At 46.8% G+C, this 21061-nt stretch overlaps 1 protein-coding gene across 3 annotated transcripts in view; it reads right to left on the bottom strand.

Annotated features, from left to right (window-relative positions):
- The window catches only part of LOC136595184 (zinc finger protein 585A-like), a 60194-nt gene extending 40996 nt beyond the window's left edge, over window positions 1-19198 (bottom strand). The window contains exons 1-6 of one of the 3 annotated variants that reach the window (XM_066588695.1): window positions 18779-19198; window positions 18404-18583; window positions 18198-18321; window positions 12605-12708; window positions 12159-12338; window positions 11953-12076 (exon numbers count right to left, since the gene is read on the bottom strand). In XM_066588695.1, coding sequence (XP_066444792.1) covers window positions 11953-12076; window positions 12159-12338; window positions 12605-12708; window positions 18198-18321; window positions 18404-18583; window positions 18779-18856 — 790 coding nt within the window. In that variant the 5' untranslated portion in view covers window positions 18857-19198. The remainder of the gene's footprint in view (window positions 1-11952; window positions 12077-12158; window positions 12339-12604; window positions 12709-18197; window positions 18322-18403; window positions 18584-18778) is intronic. The other 2 variants (XM_066588697.1, XM_066588696.1) reach the window with 2 other exon arrangements.
- Window positions 19199-21061: the final 1863 nt, after the last annotated feature.

Raw genomic sequence — 21061 nt, 5'->3', positions numbered from 1 at the left:
CTGCCTCCTTTCCCAGGCTGAAAGTATTGCGGTTTGAAGAAGTCTGTTGTCCGTCTGAGCCCAGGCTACCCCTGGAATGCAAGAGGTCAGGCTCCCCAAAAGGGACATGGCTTCTCGGATTGTACAGGTTTTTTTCCCTAGAGATTTTCTGGACCAGTAGCTTCATTCCCTGGACCTTTGACTCTGGAAGGAAGGAGCATTGGCTCTCTGAGTTGAGCATGATGCCTAGAAACAATTTTTCTCTGCTGGCGTTCAGGCTGGATTTCTCCCAATTTATTATCCAACCCAAGAATTGGAGCAGATGAAGGGTCATTGCCAGATATTCCGCTAGGGGTTCCTTGGATTCTGCTATGACCAGGATGTCGTCTAGGTAGGGCACGATCGAGATCGATTTGTCTCCAGTAGGCCGCTAGCTCTGCTATAATCTTCATGAAGATTTGGGGGGCTGATGAAATCCTGAAGGGAAGGCATCTGAATTGGAAATGTTTTGTTCCTCTTCCCATGTTTAGTGCAAATCTGAGGAATTTTTGGGAATCCGCGTGGATTGGTACGTGGAAGTATGCACCCTTCAGATCTATGAATGCCATATATGCCCCTCTTCTTCCTGGCCTCACCGCTGAGGATATTGACTCCATTTTGAATCTCTGATACCTGATGTATGCCTTCAGGGGTTTTAGGTTGATAATCTTGCGCGACTTCCCGCAAGATTTCTTTATCAAAAAAAGCCTGGAGTAATGACTTTTGGATTTTTCTTTTTGTGGTACTGAAGATACTGCTTTTAAATGTAGGTCTCGAACCCCTTGCTGGAGTAATCGCAATTAATGTGTAGAGCCCCCCCCCGTAGTCAGGAATTTTCTCTTGGGATGGGATACCAGCTCTATTCGATATCAGTGTTGTAGAATTTCGGGGATCCAAGAGCTCTCGCAGATTGAGGCCCATCAATCTGCGAAGCTTCCCAGTCTCACCCTGACTGGGATGGCGTCATGGTTTTTGCCTGGCGGGTCCCCCGATGAGGGTTAAAAGAGGAAGCTTCTCCATTTACCCCCCTTTAGGGTAACTCCATCTGCCCATCTTGCCCTTTCCCTTGTAGGGGACAGAGTGTTGCGCTGGGGTCCAAAAATATACGGATTACTTACCGGTAGTCCTTTTTCCGGGAGCTATCCCGACGGCCCGATTTACAATGGAGGTTGCCCTCTAACCTCGGTAGGGATAGGAAGAGCCCTTAAAAGCACCTCCCTTCCACCATTCTTTAGTGGCTTTCAAATTATTACGGTGGACAATGTTTACGGAACCAAAATTTACCTTTATTCGGTCATATTTACATTGAAAAGAACATAAATATTCTATAAGGGAGGGCATTACGGGCCGTCGTGATGACTCCCAAAAAAAGGACTACCGGTATGTAATCCGTATATTTCCAGGTCGTCATCCCGATGGCCCCATTTACAATGGAGCAATGTCAGATTATAAGTGATTTAGGGTGGGACTACTGCCTTGAGGACTTTCCATCCTTATCCAAGGTCTTGGTCCGACTGGACGTTAACCCTATAATGTTTGATGAAAGTATGTAGGCTAGACCAGGTGGCCACTTTGCAGATTTGCTTGGCGGATGCCTGGCCTTTCTCTGCCTATGAGGAGAGAGACCGTGTAGAGTGGGCTCTGATTTTCCCTGGAGGATCGAGACCTCTAGCTTTGCACGCCACCTGGATGGCAGTCTTGATCCATCTCGCTATAGCACTTTTAGATGCCGTCTTTCCTTTGCCCGGCCCCTGAAATTGGACAAAGAGGTTGTTATTTTTCCGAAAAGAATGGGTAGCCTCTAAATAGGTTAGAACGGCCCTTCTGACATCTAAGCTGTGAAACTCTTGTTCTGTGTCGTTACAGGGGTTTTGGCAAAAAGAGAGCAGGGTAATTATCTGCTCTCTGTGGAATTTGGATACTACTTTCTAATTTAAACGTGATTCTATCATCTTGTATCAGCATGTGTGGCTCCACATAACATAAGGCTTGTAATTCTCCTACTCTCCAGGCTGAGGTTATGGCGACTAGGAGAGAAACCTTTTAGCGCAAGTAGTCTTAGAGGGAGTTGGAAGAGGGGTTCAAAGGGTGGTTTGCAAAAGCTATTTAGGACTAAATTCAGGTCCCAGGTAGGAAAAGTTTCCCTAATAAAGGGCCGAAGTCCGTCTGCTCCCTTAAGGAACTTACGAACCCAGCGGTACTCCGCCAAGGGAAAATCCAAATAGGATCCTAACGCTGCTGCCTGAACCCTAAGAGTTCTTGGGCTAAGGCCTTTCTCTAGGCCCGCCTGCAGCAAATTCAAAGATTATGGGCATATCAATAACTGGGATTTTGCTTGGATCCAAGTTACAGAACTCTGAGAACTTCCTCCACACTCTGTTATAGATGGCTGTGATTACGTGTTTACGGCTTTTGGTCAAGGTGGTAATTACTTTGTGTGAAAGTCCCTTCCCCTGAAGTATCACGCCTTCAGCATCCACGCCGCTAGTTTCAGTTTTTCGACCCCCGTGTATGTTAGTGGGCCCTGGAAAGGGAGATCTTCCATGGCCGGTAGTCCAAATAGGCCCCGGAAAAGGAGATCTTCCATGGCCGGTAGTCAAAGTTGGCCCCGGATCGCTAAAGCCTTCAATAGGGGATACCAGGGTCTCTTGTCCCACATAGGAACGACTAAGATTACTGCCGCCCGGCTGGCCTGAATCTTTTTGAGGGTGTATGGAATCAGTGGAAAGGTGGGAAATGCATAGGCCAAGTCCATGTCCCAACTTTGAGACAGGGAGTCTACTCCGTATGAGTTGTCCCTTGGGTTGAGAGAATAGAAGTCCCGGCATTTCGTATTTCCCCTTGTGGTGAACAGATCGATCTGTGGTTTTCCCCACTGGCGTGTTAGATGATTAAAGGCTTGCTGGCTCAGACACTATTCTCCTGGAAGAACACTGTCTGCTGAGAAAGTCTGCGATGAGGTTTGTGGACCCCTTCAGATTGATGGCTGAGAGGGATAACACGGTGGATTCCGCCCACCGAAGTATCCTTGCCACCAGTTGTTGGAGGTGTGGGTGTCGCGTTCCCCCATGGCGACGAACAAACGACAGAGCTGTCATGTTATTGGTTAGGATTTTAACGTGCCTTCCTCTCAAGTGGGGTTCTGCCGCATGGAGGGTCTCCCATATCGCTCTTAATTCCCTATAGTTGGACAAGCATGCGGCTATTCGGGAATACCAGGTTACCTGCAGGGTCAGGTCTGCTACTTGCGGTCCCCACCCGGTTTTGCTAGCATCCGTTGTGACAGATCTATATCGGGTTCTCGTGACAAAGAGGTACCCATGCTCAGGTTACTCTGTAAGGTCCACCAGCGCAGGGACTATTTAACTTGGACGGACAGGCTCACCTTCTTGTCTAGGGAGGTCTGTTGTTTTTTCCACCTGGCAAGGATGAACTGTTGTAGCTGTCGGGTATGGGCTTGTGCCCATGGGACTATTTGTATGCAGGCTGTCAACAGGCCCAGCACTTTCATAACTTCTCTGATGGACACTGTAGTGGCCTGACATAGGGATGTTACGGATTGAATAAGGTCTTTACTTCTGGACGGTGGAAGCCGAGATTCCTGGATGCGGGAGTCTAGGAGTACAACTAAATAAATCTTCTGTGGACCCGGAATCAGATCAGACTTTTGTTTGTTTATTATCCACACTAAATCATTCAGAGTCGACTATGGACAGATCTGCGCGTATGGCTTCTGTGGTTTTTGATACAAACAGAAAATGGTCCAGATATGGAAAAATGAAATCTGATTTTGCCTAAAATAAGCTATCATTTCTATCACTATCTTCGTGAAGACTCTAGGGGCAGTCAAGATATCGAAATGTAGAGCCATAAACTGATAATGATAGATTATGTCACCATCCTGCAGAGCGAACCTCAGATATTTGTGGTGAACTGCGGCTATTGGGATGTGATGGTATGTGTCTTTAAGGTCTATAGTGCACATGACGCTGTCGGGATCTATTAGCGGTACAATGGACCTCACGGTTTCCATTTTAAATTTCTTGTAGGAAATAAATTTGTTTAAAGCTTTGAGGTTGAAGATGGTTCTGATAGAGCCGTTTGGTTTTTTTGATCAAGAAGAGGGGGGAATAGAATCCCTCACCCCTTTGGTGTTCGGGAACCTGCGTAATGACTCCTAGGTCCTTAAGTTCCTGGATGCCCTCTAGCAGATTTATCTGTTCTTGTGGGGAGCCTTGGGAGGTAAGAAAGAATCTCTTAGGAGGTAGGGAGTGAATTTCGATACCCAGTTTCACTTATCTGAAGTACCCAGGGGTTGGATGTTATCCCCCGCCACTGAACCAGGTAACATGCTAGTCAACCCCCTGTTGAGTCAGAAATGGGTTGGACTTCCTCACCCCGACCGACCTCCTTTGGGTTGCGACCATCTTCCCGTTTTCCCTTTGATTTCTAGAGGTGGCTGTCATGTCCTCCTTGGAAAGGATGGCTTCCTATAGGACTTCCTGTCTGGAAGGGCCCTGCTTTTGGCTCCCACTTTCTCAAGTATCTTATGCAAGACGGGCGCGAACATATATTCGCTTTGGAACGGAATGGCGCAGAGTTTATTTTTGGACGTTACGTCTGCTGCCCATGGTTTTAACCATAATGCTCTTCTTGCAGTATTACTGAGAGCCGCGTTTTTTTGCGCCGTATCTAACGGTTTCTGCTAACGCGTCTGCTAGTAAAGCAGTGGCCATTTTCAGAAGGGGAAGACAGCTGGCTAATTCTTCCCTGGGAGCCTGGTCTTTAATAGAGATTTCCATTCTATTCAGCCATAAGACCATGGATCTGGCTACTGATGTTGCCGCAATATTAGCTTCGACGGTAAAGGACGTTGCTTCCCAGGTCTTCGTCATCAGACAGTCGACCTTTTTGTCCATCAGGTCCGAGAGCTGAGATGCGTCCTCAGAGGGTAGAAAAGTTTTCTTGGCCACCTTAGTGATCTGTTTGTTGACCTTTGAGGTTTCTCTATACAGGCGGACGTCTTCAGGAGCGAACGCCAGCCGGTTCCTAATCTCTTTTTGAGACGGACAGTCTCTTATCTGGTTTTTTGTAGTTATTCTCTAGTCTCTTACTACAGATAACGCACTTTTTAGATTTTTTCCTGGGGTCCGCTTTAGCCTTCGGACCTTTCTTATCCATCTAACCCAGTGTTCCCCAACTCCAGTCCTCAGGGACCACCAACAGGTCATGTTTTCAGAACTTCCTCAGTGTTGCACAGGTGATGTAATTATTGTCGGTGCCTCAGACATTGCCACAGGTGTTCTCACTATAGGATATCCTGAAAACATGACCTGTTGGTGGTCCCTGAGTACTGGAGTTGGGGACCCCTGATCTAACCCATACAAAAAATGGGGGAGAGGGGAAGAAGGAAACATATATGCAACCAAGCAATCAAAAATGGCAAGTTTGCATATTCGATTTTTTGGCATATAGCCACTCACGGTTTGTAGAGTATCTGTTTCTCCATCTCGTGCTGAGCTGTCGTGTGTAGACATGCTGAGGCACTTCTCGCAGCTGCAGGATAACTTCTATAGGAGTAGAGCCTGCTTTATGAAGAAGTTTGTTTGGAATTGGCGCCATTTCCGGGTCTGCGCCGGTACCCACGCCCCTTATGTTGTGCGCGTGATGTCACCACACCAGATGACGTCACCGATACGCGCGCTGAGGACCAGGGAGGCCACCGCTGCCATTCCCCTGCCAGGAGGAACTACCTGATCGCGGCAGCCGAAAAGTGCCGACCGGCTCACAGAGACCTGCACTACTCGGCGGCTGACGGTTCCGTGGTGGCGCAGGTCAGAGATGCAGGGACTACAAAGGTATGCTGCCCCGACCTCTTCCCTCCAGGGGATCTTTGGCACTACGTGCCTCCGGTAAGTGGTTCTCCCTGGCGCTTGCATCTGGCCACCGTAGGGACAGGAAGACAGTAAAGAATGGTGGAAGGGAGGTGCTTTTAAGGGCTTTTTTGTTGGATAAATGAAGCGCCAATTGCTCCAACCATACCCCCAGGGTTCTAACCACACAAGTGGCCGTTACCCCGGGCCGTTTTGCGGTCCATAGGGTACCTCAATCATGTGGCATTCTTCAAACAGGAGTGTTGTGCGCTTTACCACTTTGGCTATGAACACATCCACCCTGGGTATTTCCTCCTAGTTTGCCCACACCACCTCCTCAAATGGATCGCGCCTTTTGACGCCCACGAGTGGAAAAGGACCCCATGTCGTGTTTGTTCCATTCCTTCTGAATTAGCTTTGATATATTTCCATAGACTGGGAAAGTATGCTTAAGCCTTTCCCCTAGTCCTCCGATCATTTCCTCCAGAATTGTGCGAGGCTTCCTGGGCTCCTCCATCACAGATTTTATGAGCTCTGAAAGGTCTCTTGATGAAACAAATATTTTTTATAGTAGTCTTCGTCTGAGGATTGCTCAGGAGCTGGCTGCTCTTCAAAGTCCGAAATTACTGAACTTGTTTCAGAATATCTTTCTGGACTATAAGGGTGCCTGGACACGGATGCTGCCGTCGGCTGCACTGTCTGTGATGTCAGAGCTGAACGGACCTCCTCTTTACTCAGCTTCCTAACGTCCTCAATAAAACTGCCCAATTCCTTCTTAGTTTGGCTATGCCGATGCGGGAGCACTCATTCTCCTCTAGTACTGCAGTCACCTTGAGACAATAAGCCTGCAGCAGCACAGCTTAGTTTAGCGTCCAGCAAGTCTTGTCAGATTTCTTTTTAAATCCCTTTTTCTTTTTTAATTTGGCGCTTCTTGCGCCTAGCCACGCCCCATCCACGAGTCACAAGACGCCGCCAAGCTGATGTCATCATGCTGCTCACATGACGACGCCCTTCGTCCCTCAGCGTCATGCTTAAGGAAGGTGGAGAGCGCTGTGCCGGCCCCTATACCGGCACTAGTCTGTACTCAGGACGGAGGAGGAAGCCTATGACCCCCACTTTAAGGCCCCCATGGGCCACTGTGGGAGGAATCTGGCCTGGGGAAACCACCCTATGTGGCATCCCAGGAGTCGATCCTCAGGAAGGGGGGACAGGCTGACAACCACTGTCCACCCGACCCATTGTAAGTCTTCTTTCTTTTTTGCTCCACCAGCGCCTCTCTGTGATCCTGCCTCCTGGCAGGACAGGAAGAACACTGAGGAAGATGGGAGAGGGGGGAGCTTTTAACCTCTCGGCGTTTCCTGTCCTATCAGGAGGAGGCTATCTCAGGTGGTGCTGTTGTGGAGACGACTGGGAAAATAAGCCTTTTCACAGACGTCGTTATCCTAGCACTCACTAAACCAGAGTCATCATTAGCTTATGTCTTCAAAACATTGCAAAATTGTGGTTCACTATCCTAACTATAAAGCCAAGTCTTCAAAATCTCTGATGAGGGGATTAACATAACAAAGCACAACAATTGTCATCCAATTTCCCATCCCAGTGGAGTCCCCACTCGATTCCCTATCTTGGCATTGTATTACTGCCTGACACCTCAAACCAGCTTAAAGCCAACTTCCCCCACCCAATAAAATCCATACAAGAATAACTGGACAGACGAGCCTCCTTGGGGTTGGGATGGATGGACAGGATTATACTATATTAGATGTTACACTCCCTAAAATCCTCTATCATCTATGGACCCTCCCTATACCCATCCCGATCACAACCTGCGCTTCCCTCCACAAACAAATGAACTCATTCATTTGGCAAAAAGCAAAACCCCACATTGCATTCTCTTGATCAAAAATAAAAAACATGGTGGCCTAAGCCTACCTAACCTCCAAAACTACCACAAATCATTTTTGATTGATCAAATCAAAGCAAACACCTATGTGCTACTCATCCCGACACATGGCCATCAGTAGAATGTCACTTTGCACAAATCTCAGACTGAAAACCCTTTTTCCGGTTCCTCTCCAGCCGCCCCATTCACTTGTCCTCCTCATACCTTCCCCCACTACAGGCAACCTTAATAGGGTGGAGAACAGGATTCAAAAAGACCTCCTTCCCCAGGATAGCCAGATTCCTCCAATCCCCCGGTCAACATTTTAGTTTTTGATCCCTGAAATCTCCCTCGATGTACGGTCAAACACTGGGATTAAATCGGCAGCAGATTTACTATAACGGATAATTGACAACATTCTCTTCAATCCAGGAAAAATATAAAATTCCCTCTTCCGAGTTTTATGTATTCCTCCAAGTAAGAAAACCTCTTCGCACCCGGCCAGGCAAATCAATATTCCAACGATTTTAAAAGACCAAATATCCAATCCCCTTAACCAATACAAGAATCAGACACAACAAATCTATGAATTTTTATCTGATATGTTTCGAAGAAAAAAAAAGTATCATTTCTAGAATGGGAAATGGACCTCTCAAGGCAATTCAGCCTACAAGAATGGCAAACCGACCAAAAATGGGCTGTAAAATCTACATGATGCGCATCCGACCATGAACAGTACTATAAATTATTGGTCAGATTGTACTATACTCCATTAAGGCCTCATACATCCATAGCAGCGCATCCCCTCGTAGACCTCATACATCTATAGCAGCGCATCCCCTCGTAGACCTCATACATCTATAACAGCGCATCCCCTCGTAGACCTCATACATCTCTAGCAGTGCATCCCCTCGTAGACGTCATACATCTCTAGCAGCACATCCCCTCGTAGACCTCATACATCTATAGCAGCGCATCCCCTCGTAGACCTCATACATCTCTAGCAGAGCATCCCCTCGTAGACCTCATACATCTCTAGCAGCGCATCCCCTCGTAGACCTCATACATCTCTAGCAGCGCATCCCCTCTTAGACCTCATACATCTCTAGCAGCGCATCCCCTCGTAGACCTCATATATCTATAGCAGCGCATCCCCTCGTAGACCTCATACATCTATAGCAGCGCATCCCCTCGTAGATCTCATACATCTATAGCAGCGCATCCCCTCATAGACCTCATGCATCTATAGCAGCGCATCCCCTCGTAGACCTCATACATCTATAGCAGTGCATCCCCTCGTAGACCTCATACATCTATAGCAGCGCATCCCCTCGTAGACCTCATACATCTATAGCAGTGCATCCCCTCATTGTTGGAGAAACTGTGGACAAATAGGATCACTGTTCCATTTTTTTTGAAGTTGCCCTCTAATCTCCACCCTTTGGAAAAAGGTGTTTAACATGATAGAAACCCTCCACCTCTACGCAACTAAAAGCAAACTGGATTTTGCGCGTCTACTGCTAGGGATAGATAACTTCCCATTGGGTGGCCATATACTACACACAACTCATCTTACAATGGCGCACAACTGGAAAAGCTCCAGAATTTCTTTCATTAAATGAAATTTCTTCTATAGTCTCATCTAGCTGCACCTACGAAACAATACTGCCAGTCCAAAGCAGAACATTGGATCCCTTATATCCAAATGGGACATTTGCTGACAAATCACCCCTCAATTAGCATACAAACCCCTTCACATCCCACCCTTCATATATCCAGGTCTTAAACCCCCTCCTTCCCCTAACAGATCCTTTAGCCATAAGGTAAAAGCCTTGAAGTTGTACCAACAAGTTTCTATAGCTGATATCTAGTACTCCAGTGATGAACTACATTACCCAGCAGCTATTACTTTTGTAAGAAGGAGCATCAGTCTCTTTACTGTTCAACAATGTATCGCATGTTTAAGAGCTCTCTGTCACGGTACAGAAACCGTATTCTAACCCAACAAATGTGTCAACTTTATTATAAAACCCAATAAAAATGACTAAAAGGAAAACGTTGTATGTATTCCAAGACTATTAATTATTACTACCAGGACATTATAGTCCCAGTGTTTCTGGAGGCACATCACACAAACAGTAGCTTATTACAGAAGACAAACACAGCTTGGCTCCTCCCACAGCAGTGACATCACCACAGGTCCTTTAGCCCACCGGATCTCTGTGGTGGTGGTAGGTCAGTGTGTTCTGTCAGGACTGCTGAGTTGTGTCTGACATAATAGCAGATCAGTGTTATTCTAATTTTATTATTTTTGTCATCCACTTTTCAAGAGCCCTAACTGTGCTGTTCTTCTGTCGGTAAGACTGTTTTACATATGTTGTAAAAACTTCAATGACATCACCAGGGGGCGGAGCGATGGCACCACCATATTCACAGACAAGTGGTCGTTCATATCAAACTACAGGACATCTCGCAAAAGCTGAGTTCGCGGACAACTATGTCAATGGAAAATGTAAAAGTTAATGGGAGCAGAAGATGGCGGAAGAAAAGAATTTAAAGAAACCAAATGTCTTTGAGAAAAATAAAAGTAGTACAGTAAAGGAAAAAAAAACTATAGAAATTTGGTGTAGTAATCGTACTGACCCATAAAATAAGGTTTGTGCGCCGTAGAAACAAGACGAAAAAAGGCAGAATCTCGGTTTGTTTTCATTTAACGCCACTTAGAATTTCATAAAGAGTTTTTCATACCTTATACGGTACGTTAAATAAAACCATTGAAAAATACAACTCGTCCAGCAAAAAACAAACCCTCGTACAGTGACGTCGATGGGTAAATAAAACGTGTTACAATTTTTTAAAAGGGGCGGAGGAAAAAACAAAACTGGAGAAAAAAAAGGGGGCAGCGTTATTAAGGGGTTAATGATGTTCAGTTATCGGAGCTGAAGCATTACTGGGGAGGGGGTTACCACCGAGAGATGATGTGCAAATAATGCTGGTAAATCACTAAATGTAGCAGTAAAACATAACTTTATTAATAGGTTCTATAGAGTTTAATACAAGCACTAAATGAGGGTAATAATACCAAAAACTATATAATAAATACCTAGTGGTACCATCTGGGGGCAACCCCCTTCCCCACTGAGCAATACAACCAACTGTCATATACTCACCTCTCCCCCCTCCCGCTGTGTCCCACCATGGTGCTATGTCCCCCCTCCGGTCTCAGTTTACAGCTGCAGTCCCGCCCGGTTTGTGGGACGTCACAGGGACTGCAGCCAATAAGAGCTCAGAGATTCATTTTTATGTGAAACTGTACAAAGGCTTTCCTGACACCCAGATAGGTGATATCCACGACACCACTTTCATCCACTACTTCTGTGAAGGGGAATGCATTGTGGCTTGTAGTCTGCCCCCCCGCCCCAACAATCACAAGAAGTCCAAACTAGCCGGGCTTCATGTAATTGTAGGGTCACAGCAAACTGCGATACAACCGTACTGACCGCCATTACATCCCAATGAGAAAAGTATTGTGGCCAGAGTCACCATGTAGCCGTACTGTGACCCCTTCACCAATTTAGAGGGGTTCTACGAATTACCAATATGAAACTAAGATAACAATAAAGGCAGACAATGATATATTATTGGCCACCATCGCTCACAAGTCCCACCAAGCAGGATTCCCACTCTGTAGATACAACCTAGCAGCTCTTACCGGTGATGCCAGATCCCTCTTCCTCCAGTCCTGCAGGGACTATATGCAAAGCGGAGCAGGAGCTGGTAGTGATACTTGGGGGGACGGGGGTAGCATGGGCCAAGGCACCTCTCCAGCCCTGCACCGCCGCCGACTACTGTAGCAGTATGTCTGTTGAAGCAGAGATCTTCGGTAGCCACATTCTCTTACTGATGCGCGATACAGCAGCCATCCGCCATGTAGTCGCTGACTAGTATCACTGTATGACTGGGATGCTTACATATCAGCAATTAGTAAATGTGTATTGGTGATCCGTAGGAATTCTGATTATACACTGACTTTAATTAACAACTGTGTAGTGAATGGCTCTACTAATCCAACTAGCACAGTGTCCTGCCTGGCTCACACCCCACTTCCTGCCTACAAGCACCAGGGGCACATGCCCCACATCACCCCTCCACAGCTATGATCCTAAATATATCCATTACCTGGTAATGGGAGCGGCTGGCGGGTCTCCATCATGGCGTCCTTGTACAGATCCTTGTGTCCTTCTAAATACTCCCACTCCTCCATGGAGAAATAGACAGCGACATCCTGACACCTTATAGGAACCTGACAACACAATATACAGTCATTACCCAGAAGCCTCCAGTGCTGTTACTGTATAATGTCCCAGCATTCCCTGCAGCGTCACCTCTCCAGTCAGCAGCTCAATCATCTTGTTGGTGAGTTCTAGAATCTTCCCTACATTGATGTCCTCATGTATCAGGGGGCGAAGTGGGGGCCCCATGATTGGGCTCAGGGGTCTTCCCCATCCATCACACACAGGGGCCCGACAGTCATCACTAGAGGTCTTCTTCACTATTGTGTAATCCTGTATATGGGGAGACATTTATAAATATCACTACAGACATTTCCAGAGTCCATCACCTCCCCAGTGACATCATCAGTCATTACCATAGATAAGAATGACACATGACATCATCAGAATCTCTCCCCTCTCCAGTGACATCATCTGTTATTACTATAGATAAGAATGATGTAATGTGACATCATCAGAATCTCTCTCCTCTCCAGTGACATCGTCTGTTATTACCATAGATAAGAATGATGTAATGTGACATCATCAGAATCTCTCACCTCCCCAGTCAGCTGGAGGAGTATCTCTAGGGTGAGGTTGAATACACTCTCCGCCATCTTGTTTCTGTCCTTCTCCATCTCTGATGAATCAGTCCTGTAGGGACCTGAATGGAAACAATATGAACCAATGTAAAAACCACAAAAACCAACATCTCCAAGTTCAGCTGCTTTTTACAGGGTTTTCTCTGAAGCGCTGCAGTGTTTTAGCGCACAATATAGATGTCTGCAATGTACATGCGTGTTGGGATGTATGTGTGACATCGGGCAGCAGAATCCTCCGGACAGCCTCCCGTTAACCCCTTCCTGCAGCCATTTCTCATCCCCACCGCCCAACGACAATTGCTATTATATCTGCTAATAAAGCTGGATGAGCGCCGGTATTGTGAGGGACAAGTAGGATTTTTAATAGCAGCATTTAATGTGGGAGAACCTTAGAAATACTTTATTAGGAATTCATTTAATAGGACATTTTATAAAAACATTTGCTGGAATCCTTTAACCCCTTAGTGCTATAGGTAGTACATGTACGTCCTGCAGCGTCGGGGTATGTATGAACGCGCGGCGATCTCCCTCCATACAGTGCGAGCGCCGGCTGTTTACTGCGGCTGATACCAACTCCGATAAGCGGTCAATTCTGATAGCGCCATTTAAAATGCAATGAGATCGCAGGGAGCCGTCCGGGCGTCATGGCAGCCGGGGGCCCTCTGTGACGCCCCGGGCTGTCCTGGCAGAATGCCTATCAAGCCATGCCCGTGGCTCCTCCAGAAAAGGAGTGAGACGTTGAGCCCATTCCCATCTAATTACTTCTCTGTACTAATTACGTACTGACTCCACGACCTAAACGTTTACCAGCGTCCGGATCGCGGCATCCAATAATCCGCACAAACCTCAGTAAAGTTTACACCGCCCTATCCCGTCTGGGCCCAATCTGTAGCAGAAAGTAGGCCGACCGCTTCTATAGCGAAAACCCGTTACACGCTGCCGTCTCAGAGATAACAAATATCACTAGCGAGGAACGGCTAATACATTCCTGATGACAGATGGAAAACATCCTGAAGGTCATACAAATGGCCACCAAAATAAACCTGCAGGGGGCGCCCTCCAGCCTCACCCTGCCCTGCAAAGGATTGCATCTTCTACACCCTGGTGATCAGAGGCATCTCGTCCTTCATCTACTAGGACTTACTATTCTTATACAGAGAAGTCTACATCCCGGTGGTAAGAGGAATCTGGTCCTTGAGCCGCTAGGACTAATTATTCTTAGACAGAGGAATCAACAACCTGGTTGTCAGAAGAATCTGCTCCATCTACTAAGAGTTACTATTCCTTTACAGAGGAGTCTACATCCTGGTGGTCAGAGGGATCTGGTCCTTCAGCCGCTAGGATTTACTAGTCTTATACAGAGGAGTCTTCATCCTGGTGGTCAGAGGGATCTGGTCCTTCAGCCACTACGACTTACTATTCTTATACAGAGGATAAGGTACTGGACAGACCCCGTTGACCATAATGAGTTCTGGATGGCAGTTTCCTGGATAAGTAGCATAGGGTGGTGTAGAGACTTCAGGCCGTCAGGCATTGTTGTGTCAGGCCTTGGGCCTATCTCAGCTTCCATGTTATGGTTGTCATTTGTCAGGCCCTGGGAAAGCTGGATGAATTCAGTGTTCTAATCTCTTATTCCTCTCCTTTGTATCTGGCAAGCCTTCGATCTACAGGAGGACAGGAAGCCCTTTGTCCCACCGGCTACTGACAAGGAGATGCTAAATAGGCCCCTGCTGGCATGGATTGGCACCTTGGATGGTTCAGGCAGACATCCTGGTGCCCAATTTTACATCAGAAGGAAATCATTTAATAAAGGATATTTGGGTGAATGAAGGTCTTAGCCCAATATGAATTATATTTTGAGAATCTGGCTGACCAGCCGAACAAAACACATCTACAGGCATTGAGGTCCAAGGCTCAGAGCACCCAGAACTGCATATCTGGGGAAATATGGATGTCAACCCATCCGTGCGTGGGCTCAAACCATATGTAATATCAGAACAAAGAATATGCCACGTCCATATTCACGTTTGGGGGGCTTTCCCGCCAAGATATGACCGAAAACAGGGAATTATGATTTTCCACCAGGAATCCAGGACCCAACCCACCAGTGACATCAGAGGGGGCGGGGTAAGGAGCGTTCTGAGGGTCCTTTTATAATGTGGGACCCTACAGGCCCCAAATTGTCAGATCCTACAGATACGCCTCAGCATAAGGCTTCAACCCCTTCCCACAACAGGGCGTAAATTCAAAATCTCTCTGCTCCTGGCTGCCATGTGTAGCCAGGAGCAGAGGGATGTCACCCAGCATGTGATCATTTAAAGTGTAAAAAGCTTACATTTCATCTCCCCCCACGGATCATATCCGTGAGGGAGGATGAAATGACATACGTAAGGCCCCTGGATTTATCCGCGGACCTTACCCTAGCTTTTGCGCACGCGCCTATCGCCAAAATGGCGGACGCATTCGCAAAAGTCAAAGATTGCCCGGGAAATTCAAAATCTCCCTGCTCCTGGCTACAAAATTTAGCCGAGAGCCTGGAGATTTCACGGAGAGCCGCAGTGAGCGGTTCCTGATCACGTGTTCGCCATTTTCCAATGGATAATGGCGATCACTTAAAAGTAAAAAAAGGTGAAGCTTTATCTCCCCTCCCTGATGTGATCGGTGAGAGGAGATGAAACTTTTTAGCGGGGGCTCCGTATTTGCAAGTCGACGCGATCTTTCTCCGTGAACGTTCCCGGATTCTGCACATGCGACCACCGGCAAAACACCGGACACATGCGCAGGAGTCGGGGAGCCCAGGAAATGTATTTTTCAACGTGTCAATTTTTATTTTGTACAATTGGGCAATGGGGCCTGGAATTTATTCAGTTGTGCCCTGCAATACAACGGTGTTCCCTCCATTACAGGCCTCGCCATGTTTCCTGTAAGTAGATTGGGACCACAGCGGGAATGTTTTTGAACACGGGACAAACGGGGGTGTCCATTTTGGGGTGAACGTCTTCATTCATGTGTGTGCTTTACGAAAAAAACCTGTTTTTAAATTGACAAAAATTGACAAAAAAATGAAAAATACTGTAGGGTTACAATACACAGTACACCCCTAGATGAATTTATTAAGAGGTCTAGTTTTCAAAATGGGGTCATTTGTGGGGTTTCTCTATGGTTTTGGCCGCTCAAGGGCTCTACAAGTGGGCAATGGGGCCTAAATCACCTTCATGCAAAATGTCTGTTCTGAAAGTCACCGATTACTCCTTTCATTTTGGGCCCCGTTGTGCATCCAGACATAAGACTAGGGCCACAATGGGCATGTCTCTGAACACGGGACAAACAGGGGTATCTCTTTTGGGGTGGAAGTCTTCATTCATGTGCGTGCTGTTCAAAAAAAGCGTTTTCTAAAATGACAATTGCCAAAAAAAAAGAAAAATCACAATTTTTTCCTTTTGCTTTCCTTGAATTCATTCAAAAACTGTGGGTTCAAAATACACAGTACACCCCTAGATAAATTTGGTAAGGGGTCTAGTTTTCAAAATGGGGTCATTTGTGGGGTTTCTCTATGGTTTTGGCCACTCAAGAGCTCTACAAGTGGGCAATGGGGCCTAAAACACCTTCAAGCAAATTTATGTTCTGAAAGACACCGACTACTCCTTTCATTTTGGCCCACGTTGTGCATCCAGACATAAGATTAGGGCCACAATGCGCATGTCTCTGAACACTGGACAAACAGGGGGATCCATTTTGGGGTGTCAATCCTCATTTTCATGTGCGCTATAGAAAAAAAAATAGGTCTTTAAATTTGAATTCCTGAAAAAAAGCTGTGTGGTCAAAATACTCCTGACTCCCTCAGCTGATACATTAAGGGGTGTAGTTTTTAAATTGGGGTCATTTGTGGGGGTATCTATCATTCTGACACCTATAAGCCTTTGCAATCTTAGCTTGGTGTAAGAAAACAAAGCGTTCTTCAAAATGCTGAAAAGTAATGTTAAATTTGTACGGCTCCTAAATGGTTAAAAAAACACACAAGTTTTTTAAACGTGCATCCAGAATAAAGTAAACAGGTGGAACTATATATCCCATCAAAACTTTGTACAGTATGCTTGGACATATTTGAGATATTATAGCTGAAAATGTGAAAAAAATGACAATTTTTTCAAAATGTTCCCAATATTGGTACTTTTAATAAATATACATAAATACTATCAGTCTATTTTTACCAGCTAAATGAATTACAACATGTGGCGAAAAAACACTGTCAGAATCACTGGGATATGCAAAACCTTTACGGAGTTATGCTATGTTGAACGACGCATGTCAGATTTTCAAAATTTGGCTCCGTCACTAAGGGGTTAATGTGAAACTGTACAAAGGCTTTCCTGACACCCAGATAGGCGATATCCACGAAACAACTTTCATCCACTACTTCTGTGAAGGGGAACGCATTGTGGCTTGTAGTTTGCCCCCCCCCCCCCCCCCCGCCCCGACAATCACAAGAAGTCCAAATTAGCCGGGCTTCATGTAATGGTAGGGTCACAGCAAACTGCGATACAACCGTACTGACCGCCATTACATCCCAATGAGAAGAGTATTGTGGTCAGAGTCTCCATGTAGCCATAGCCGTACTGGTGACCCCTTCACCAATTTAGAGGGGTTCTATCAATTACCAATATGAAACTAAGAGAACAATAAAGGCGGACAACGATATTTTACGAGTCCCACTAAGCTGGATATCCACTTTGTAGATACAACCTAGCAGCTCTTACCGGTGATGCCAGATCCCTCCTCCTCCGGTCCTGCAGGGATTAAATGCAAAGCGGAGGAGATGGTGGGGATAGTTGGGGGGACAGGGGCAGCATGGGCCAAGGCGCCTTTCCAGCCCTGCACCGCCGCCGGCTACTGCAGCAGTAGGGCTGGTGGAGCAGAGATCTTCTGTAGACACATTCTGTTTGATATATCAGTCATCCGCCATATAGTCGCTGACTAGTGTCACTGTAGGACCGGGATGCTTACATATCAGCAATTAATAAGGCCGCCTGCAGACGACCGGGTCAGATCCTGCTGCGAGAATTGTCGCAGAGGAACCCGACCCGAGCCCCTGCAGGGACCAGCGCGGCTCAGGCTCTTTGATCTGCCAGCTGCTGGCCAGCAGGCACATGCCGGAGCGGAGCCGCCAGCCGGGGAGTGACATTTCTGTGTGGGGCTCTCAGAGCATACCACGATTTGTTTTCCACACGTGATTTCGCGCAGACAAATGGCGGCCGTCTGCATAGGACTGCGTTTTCTAACAAAATCTTATGGCAGCTTCCAAAGGCGTAAATTCTGCGGGAAATCCTGCTGCGGAATTTCCGCCCGTGTGCCGGGGGCCTACATGTGTATTGGTGATATGTAGGCCTTCTGATTATACTGACTTTAATCAACTGTGTAGTGAATGGCTCTACTAATCCAGCTAGCACAGTGTCCTGCCTGGCTCACACCCCACTTCCTGCCTACAAGCACCAGGGGCACATGCCCCACATCACCCCTCCACAGCTATGATCCTGCTACATACATCCATTACCTGGTGATGGGAGCGGCTGGCGGGTCTCCATCATGGCCTCCTTGTACAGATCCTTGTGTCCTTCCAAATACTCCCACTCCTCCACGGAGAAATAGACAGCAACATCCTGACACCTTATAGGAACCTGACAACACAATATACAGTCATTACCCAGAAGCCTCCAGTGCTGTTACTGTATAATGTCCCAGCATTCCCTGCAGCGTCACCTCTCCGGTCAGCAGCTCAATCATCTTGTTGGCGAGTTCTAGAATCTTCTGTACATTGATGTTCTCATGTATTAGGGGGCGAAGTGGGGGCCCCATGATTGGGCTCAGGGGTCTTCCCCATCCATCACACACAGGGGCCCGACAGTCATCACTAGAGGTCTTCTTCACTACTGTGTAATCCTGTATATGGGGAGACATTAATAAATATCACTACAGACAATTACAGAGTCCATCACCTCTTCACGGACATCATCTGTTATTACCATAGATGAGAATGACATATGACATCACCAGAATCTCTCCCCTCTCCAGTGACATCATCTGTTATTACCATAGATAAGAATGATGTAATGTGACATCATCAGAGTCTCTCACCTCCCCAGTCAGCTGGAGGAGTATCTCTAGGGTGAGGTTGAATACACTCTCCGCCATCTTGTTTCTATCCTTCTCCATCTTTGATGAATCAGTCCTGTAGGGACCTGAATGGAAACAATATGAACCGATGTAAAAACCACAAAAACCAACATCTCCAAGTTCAGCTGCTTTTTACAGGGTTTTCTCTGAAGCGCTGCAGTGTTTTAGCGCACAATATAGATGTCTGCAATGTACATGCGTGTTGGGATGTATGTGTGACATCGGGCAGCAGAATCCTCCGGACAGCCTCCCGTTAACCCCTTCCTGCAGCCATTTCTCATCCCCACCGCCCAACGACAATTGCTATTATATCTGCTAATAAAGCTGGATGAGCGCCGGTATTGTGAGGGACAAGTAGGATTTTTAATAGCAGCATTTAATGTGGGAGAACCTTAGAAATGCTTTATTAGGAATTCATTTAATAGGAAATTTTATAAAAACATTTGCTGGAATCCTATAACCCCTTAGTGCTATAGGTAGTACATGTACGTCCTGCAGCGTCAGGGTATGTATGAACGCGCGGCGATCTCCCTCCATACAGCGCGAGCGCCGGCTGTTTACTGCGGCTGATACCAACTCCGATAAGCTGTCAATTCTGATAGCGCCATTTAAAATGGGATGAGATCGCAGGGAGCCGTGCAGGTGTCATGGCAGCCGGGGGCCCTCTGTAACGCCCCGGGGCTGTCCTGGCAGAATGCCTATCAAGCCATGCCCGTGGCTCCTCCAGAAAAGGAGTGAGAAGATGAGGCCATTCCCATCTAATTACTTCTCTGTACTAATTACTTACTGACTCCACGACCTAAACGTTTACCAGCGTCCGGATCGAGGCATCCAATAAGCCGCACAAACCTCAGTAAAGTTTACACCGCCCTATCCCGTCTGGGCCCAATCTGTAGCAGAAAGTAGGCCGACCGCTTCTATAGCAAAACCCGTTACACGCTGCCGTCACGGAGATAACAAATATCACTAGTGAGGAACCGCTAATACATTCCTGATGACAGATGGAAAACATCCTGAAGGTCATACAAATGGCCACCAAAATAACCTGCAGGGGGCGCCCGCCAGCCTCACCCTGCCCTGCAAAGGATTGCATCTTCTACATCCTGGTGATCAGAGGCATCTGGTCCTTCATCTACTAGGACTTACTATTCTTCTACAAAGGAGTCTACATCCTGTTTGTCAGAGGTATCTGCTCCTTCAGCCGCTAGGACTAATTATTCTTAGACAGAGGAGTCAACAACCTGGTGGTCAGAGGAATCTGCTCCATCTACTAAGAGTTACTGTTCTTACATAGAGGAGTCTACATCCTGGTGGTCAGAAGGATCTGCTGCTTCAGCAGCACGGACTTACTATTCTTATGCAAAGGATTCTACATCCTTCTGGTCAGAGGGATCTGGTCCTTCAGTCACTAGGACTTACTATTCTTATACAGAGGAGTCTACATCCTGGTGGTCAGAGGGATCTGCTCCTTCAGCCACTAGGACTTACTATTCTTATACAGAGGAGTCTACATCCTGGTGCTCAGAGTGATCTGGTCCTTCAGCCGCTAGGACTTACTATTCTTCTACAGAGGAGTCTACATCCTGGTGGTCAGAGGGATCTAGTCCTTCAGCCACTAGGACGTACTAGTCTTATACAGAGGAGTCTACATCCTAGTGGTCAGAGGGATCCTTCAGTGTTCTAATCTTATTCCTCTCCTTTGTATCTGGCAAGCCTTCGATCTACAGGAGGACAGGAAGCCCTTTGTCCCACGGACTACTGATAAGGAGATGCTAAATAGGCCCCTGCTGGCATGGATTGGCACCTTGGATGATTCACGCAGACATCCTGGTGCCCAATTTTACATCAGAAGGAAATCATTTAACAAAGGATATTTGGGCGTATGAAGGTCTTAGCCAGATATGAAATTAGATTTTCAGAATCGGTCTGACCAGCCGAACAAAAACACATCTACAGGCATTGAGGTCCAAGGCTCAGAGCACCCAGAACTGCATATCTGGGGAAATATGGATGTCAACTCAGCTGTGTGTGGGCTCAAACCATATGTAAAATCAGGACTAAGAACATGCCAGACCCAAATTCACGTTTGAGGGGCTTTCCCGCCGAGATATGACTGAAAACGGGGAATTATGATTTTCCACCAGGAATACAGGACTCCACCCCTACTCTCCAGTGACATCAGAGGGGGCGGGTAAGGAGTGTTTTCTGAGGGTCCTTTTATAATGTGGGACCCTACAGGCCACA

The sequence above is a fragment of the Eleutherodactylus coqui genome, unplaced genomic scaffold (assembly GCF_035609145.1).
Source record: "Eleutherodactylus coqui strain aEleCoq1 unplaced genomic scaffold, aEleCoq1.hap1 HAP1_SCAFFOLD_334, whole genome shotgun sequence".
In the NCBI taxonomy this organism is placed as follows: domain Eukaryota; kingdom Metazoa; phylum Chordata; class Amphibia; order Anura; family Eleutherodactylidae; genus Eleutherodactylus; species Eleutherodactylus coqui.
The sequence above is the reverse complement of the archived record's forward strand: the minus strand, read 5'-3'. Positions and strand labels throughout refer to the sequence as shown.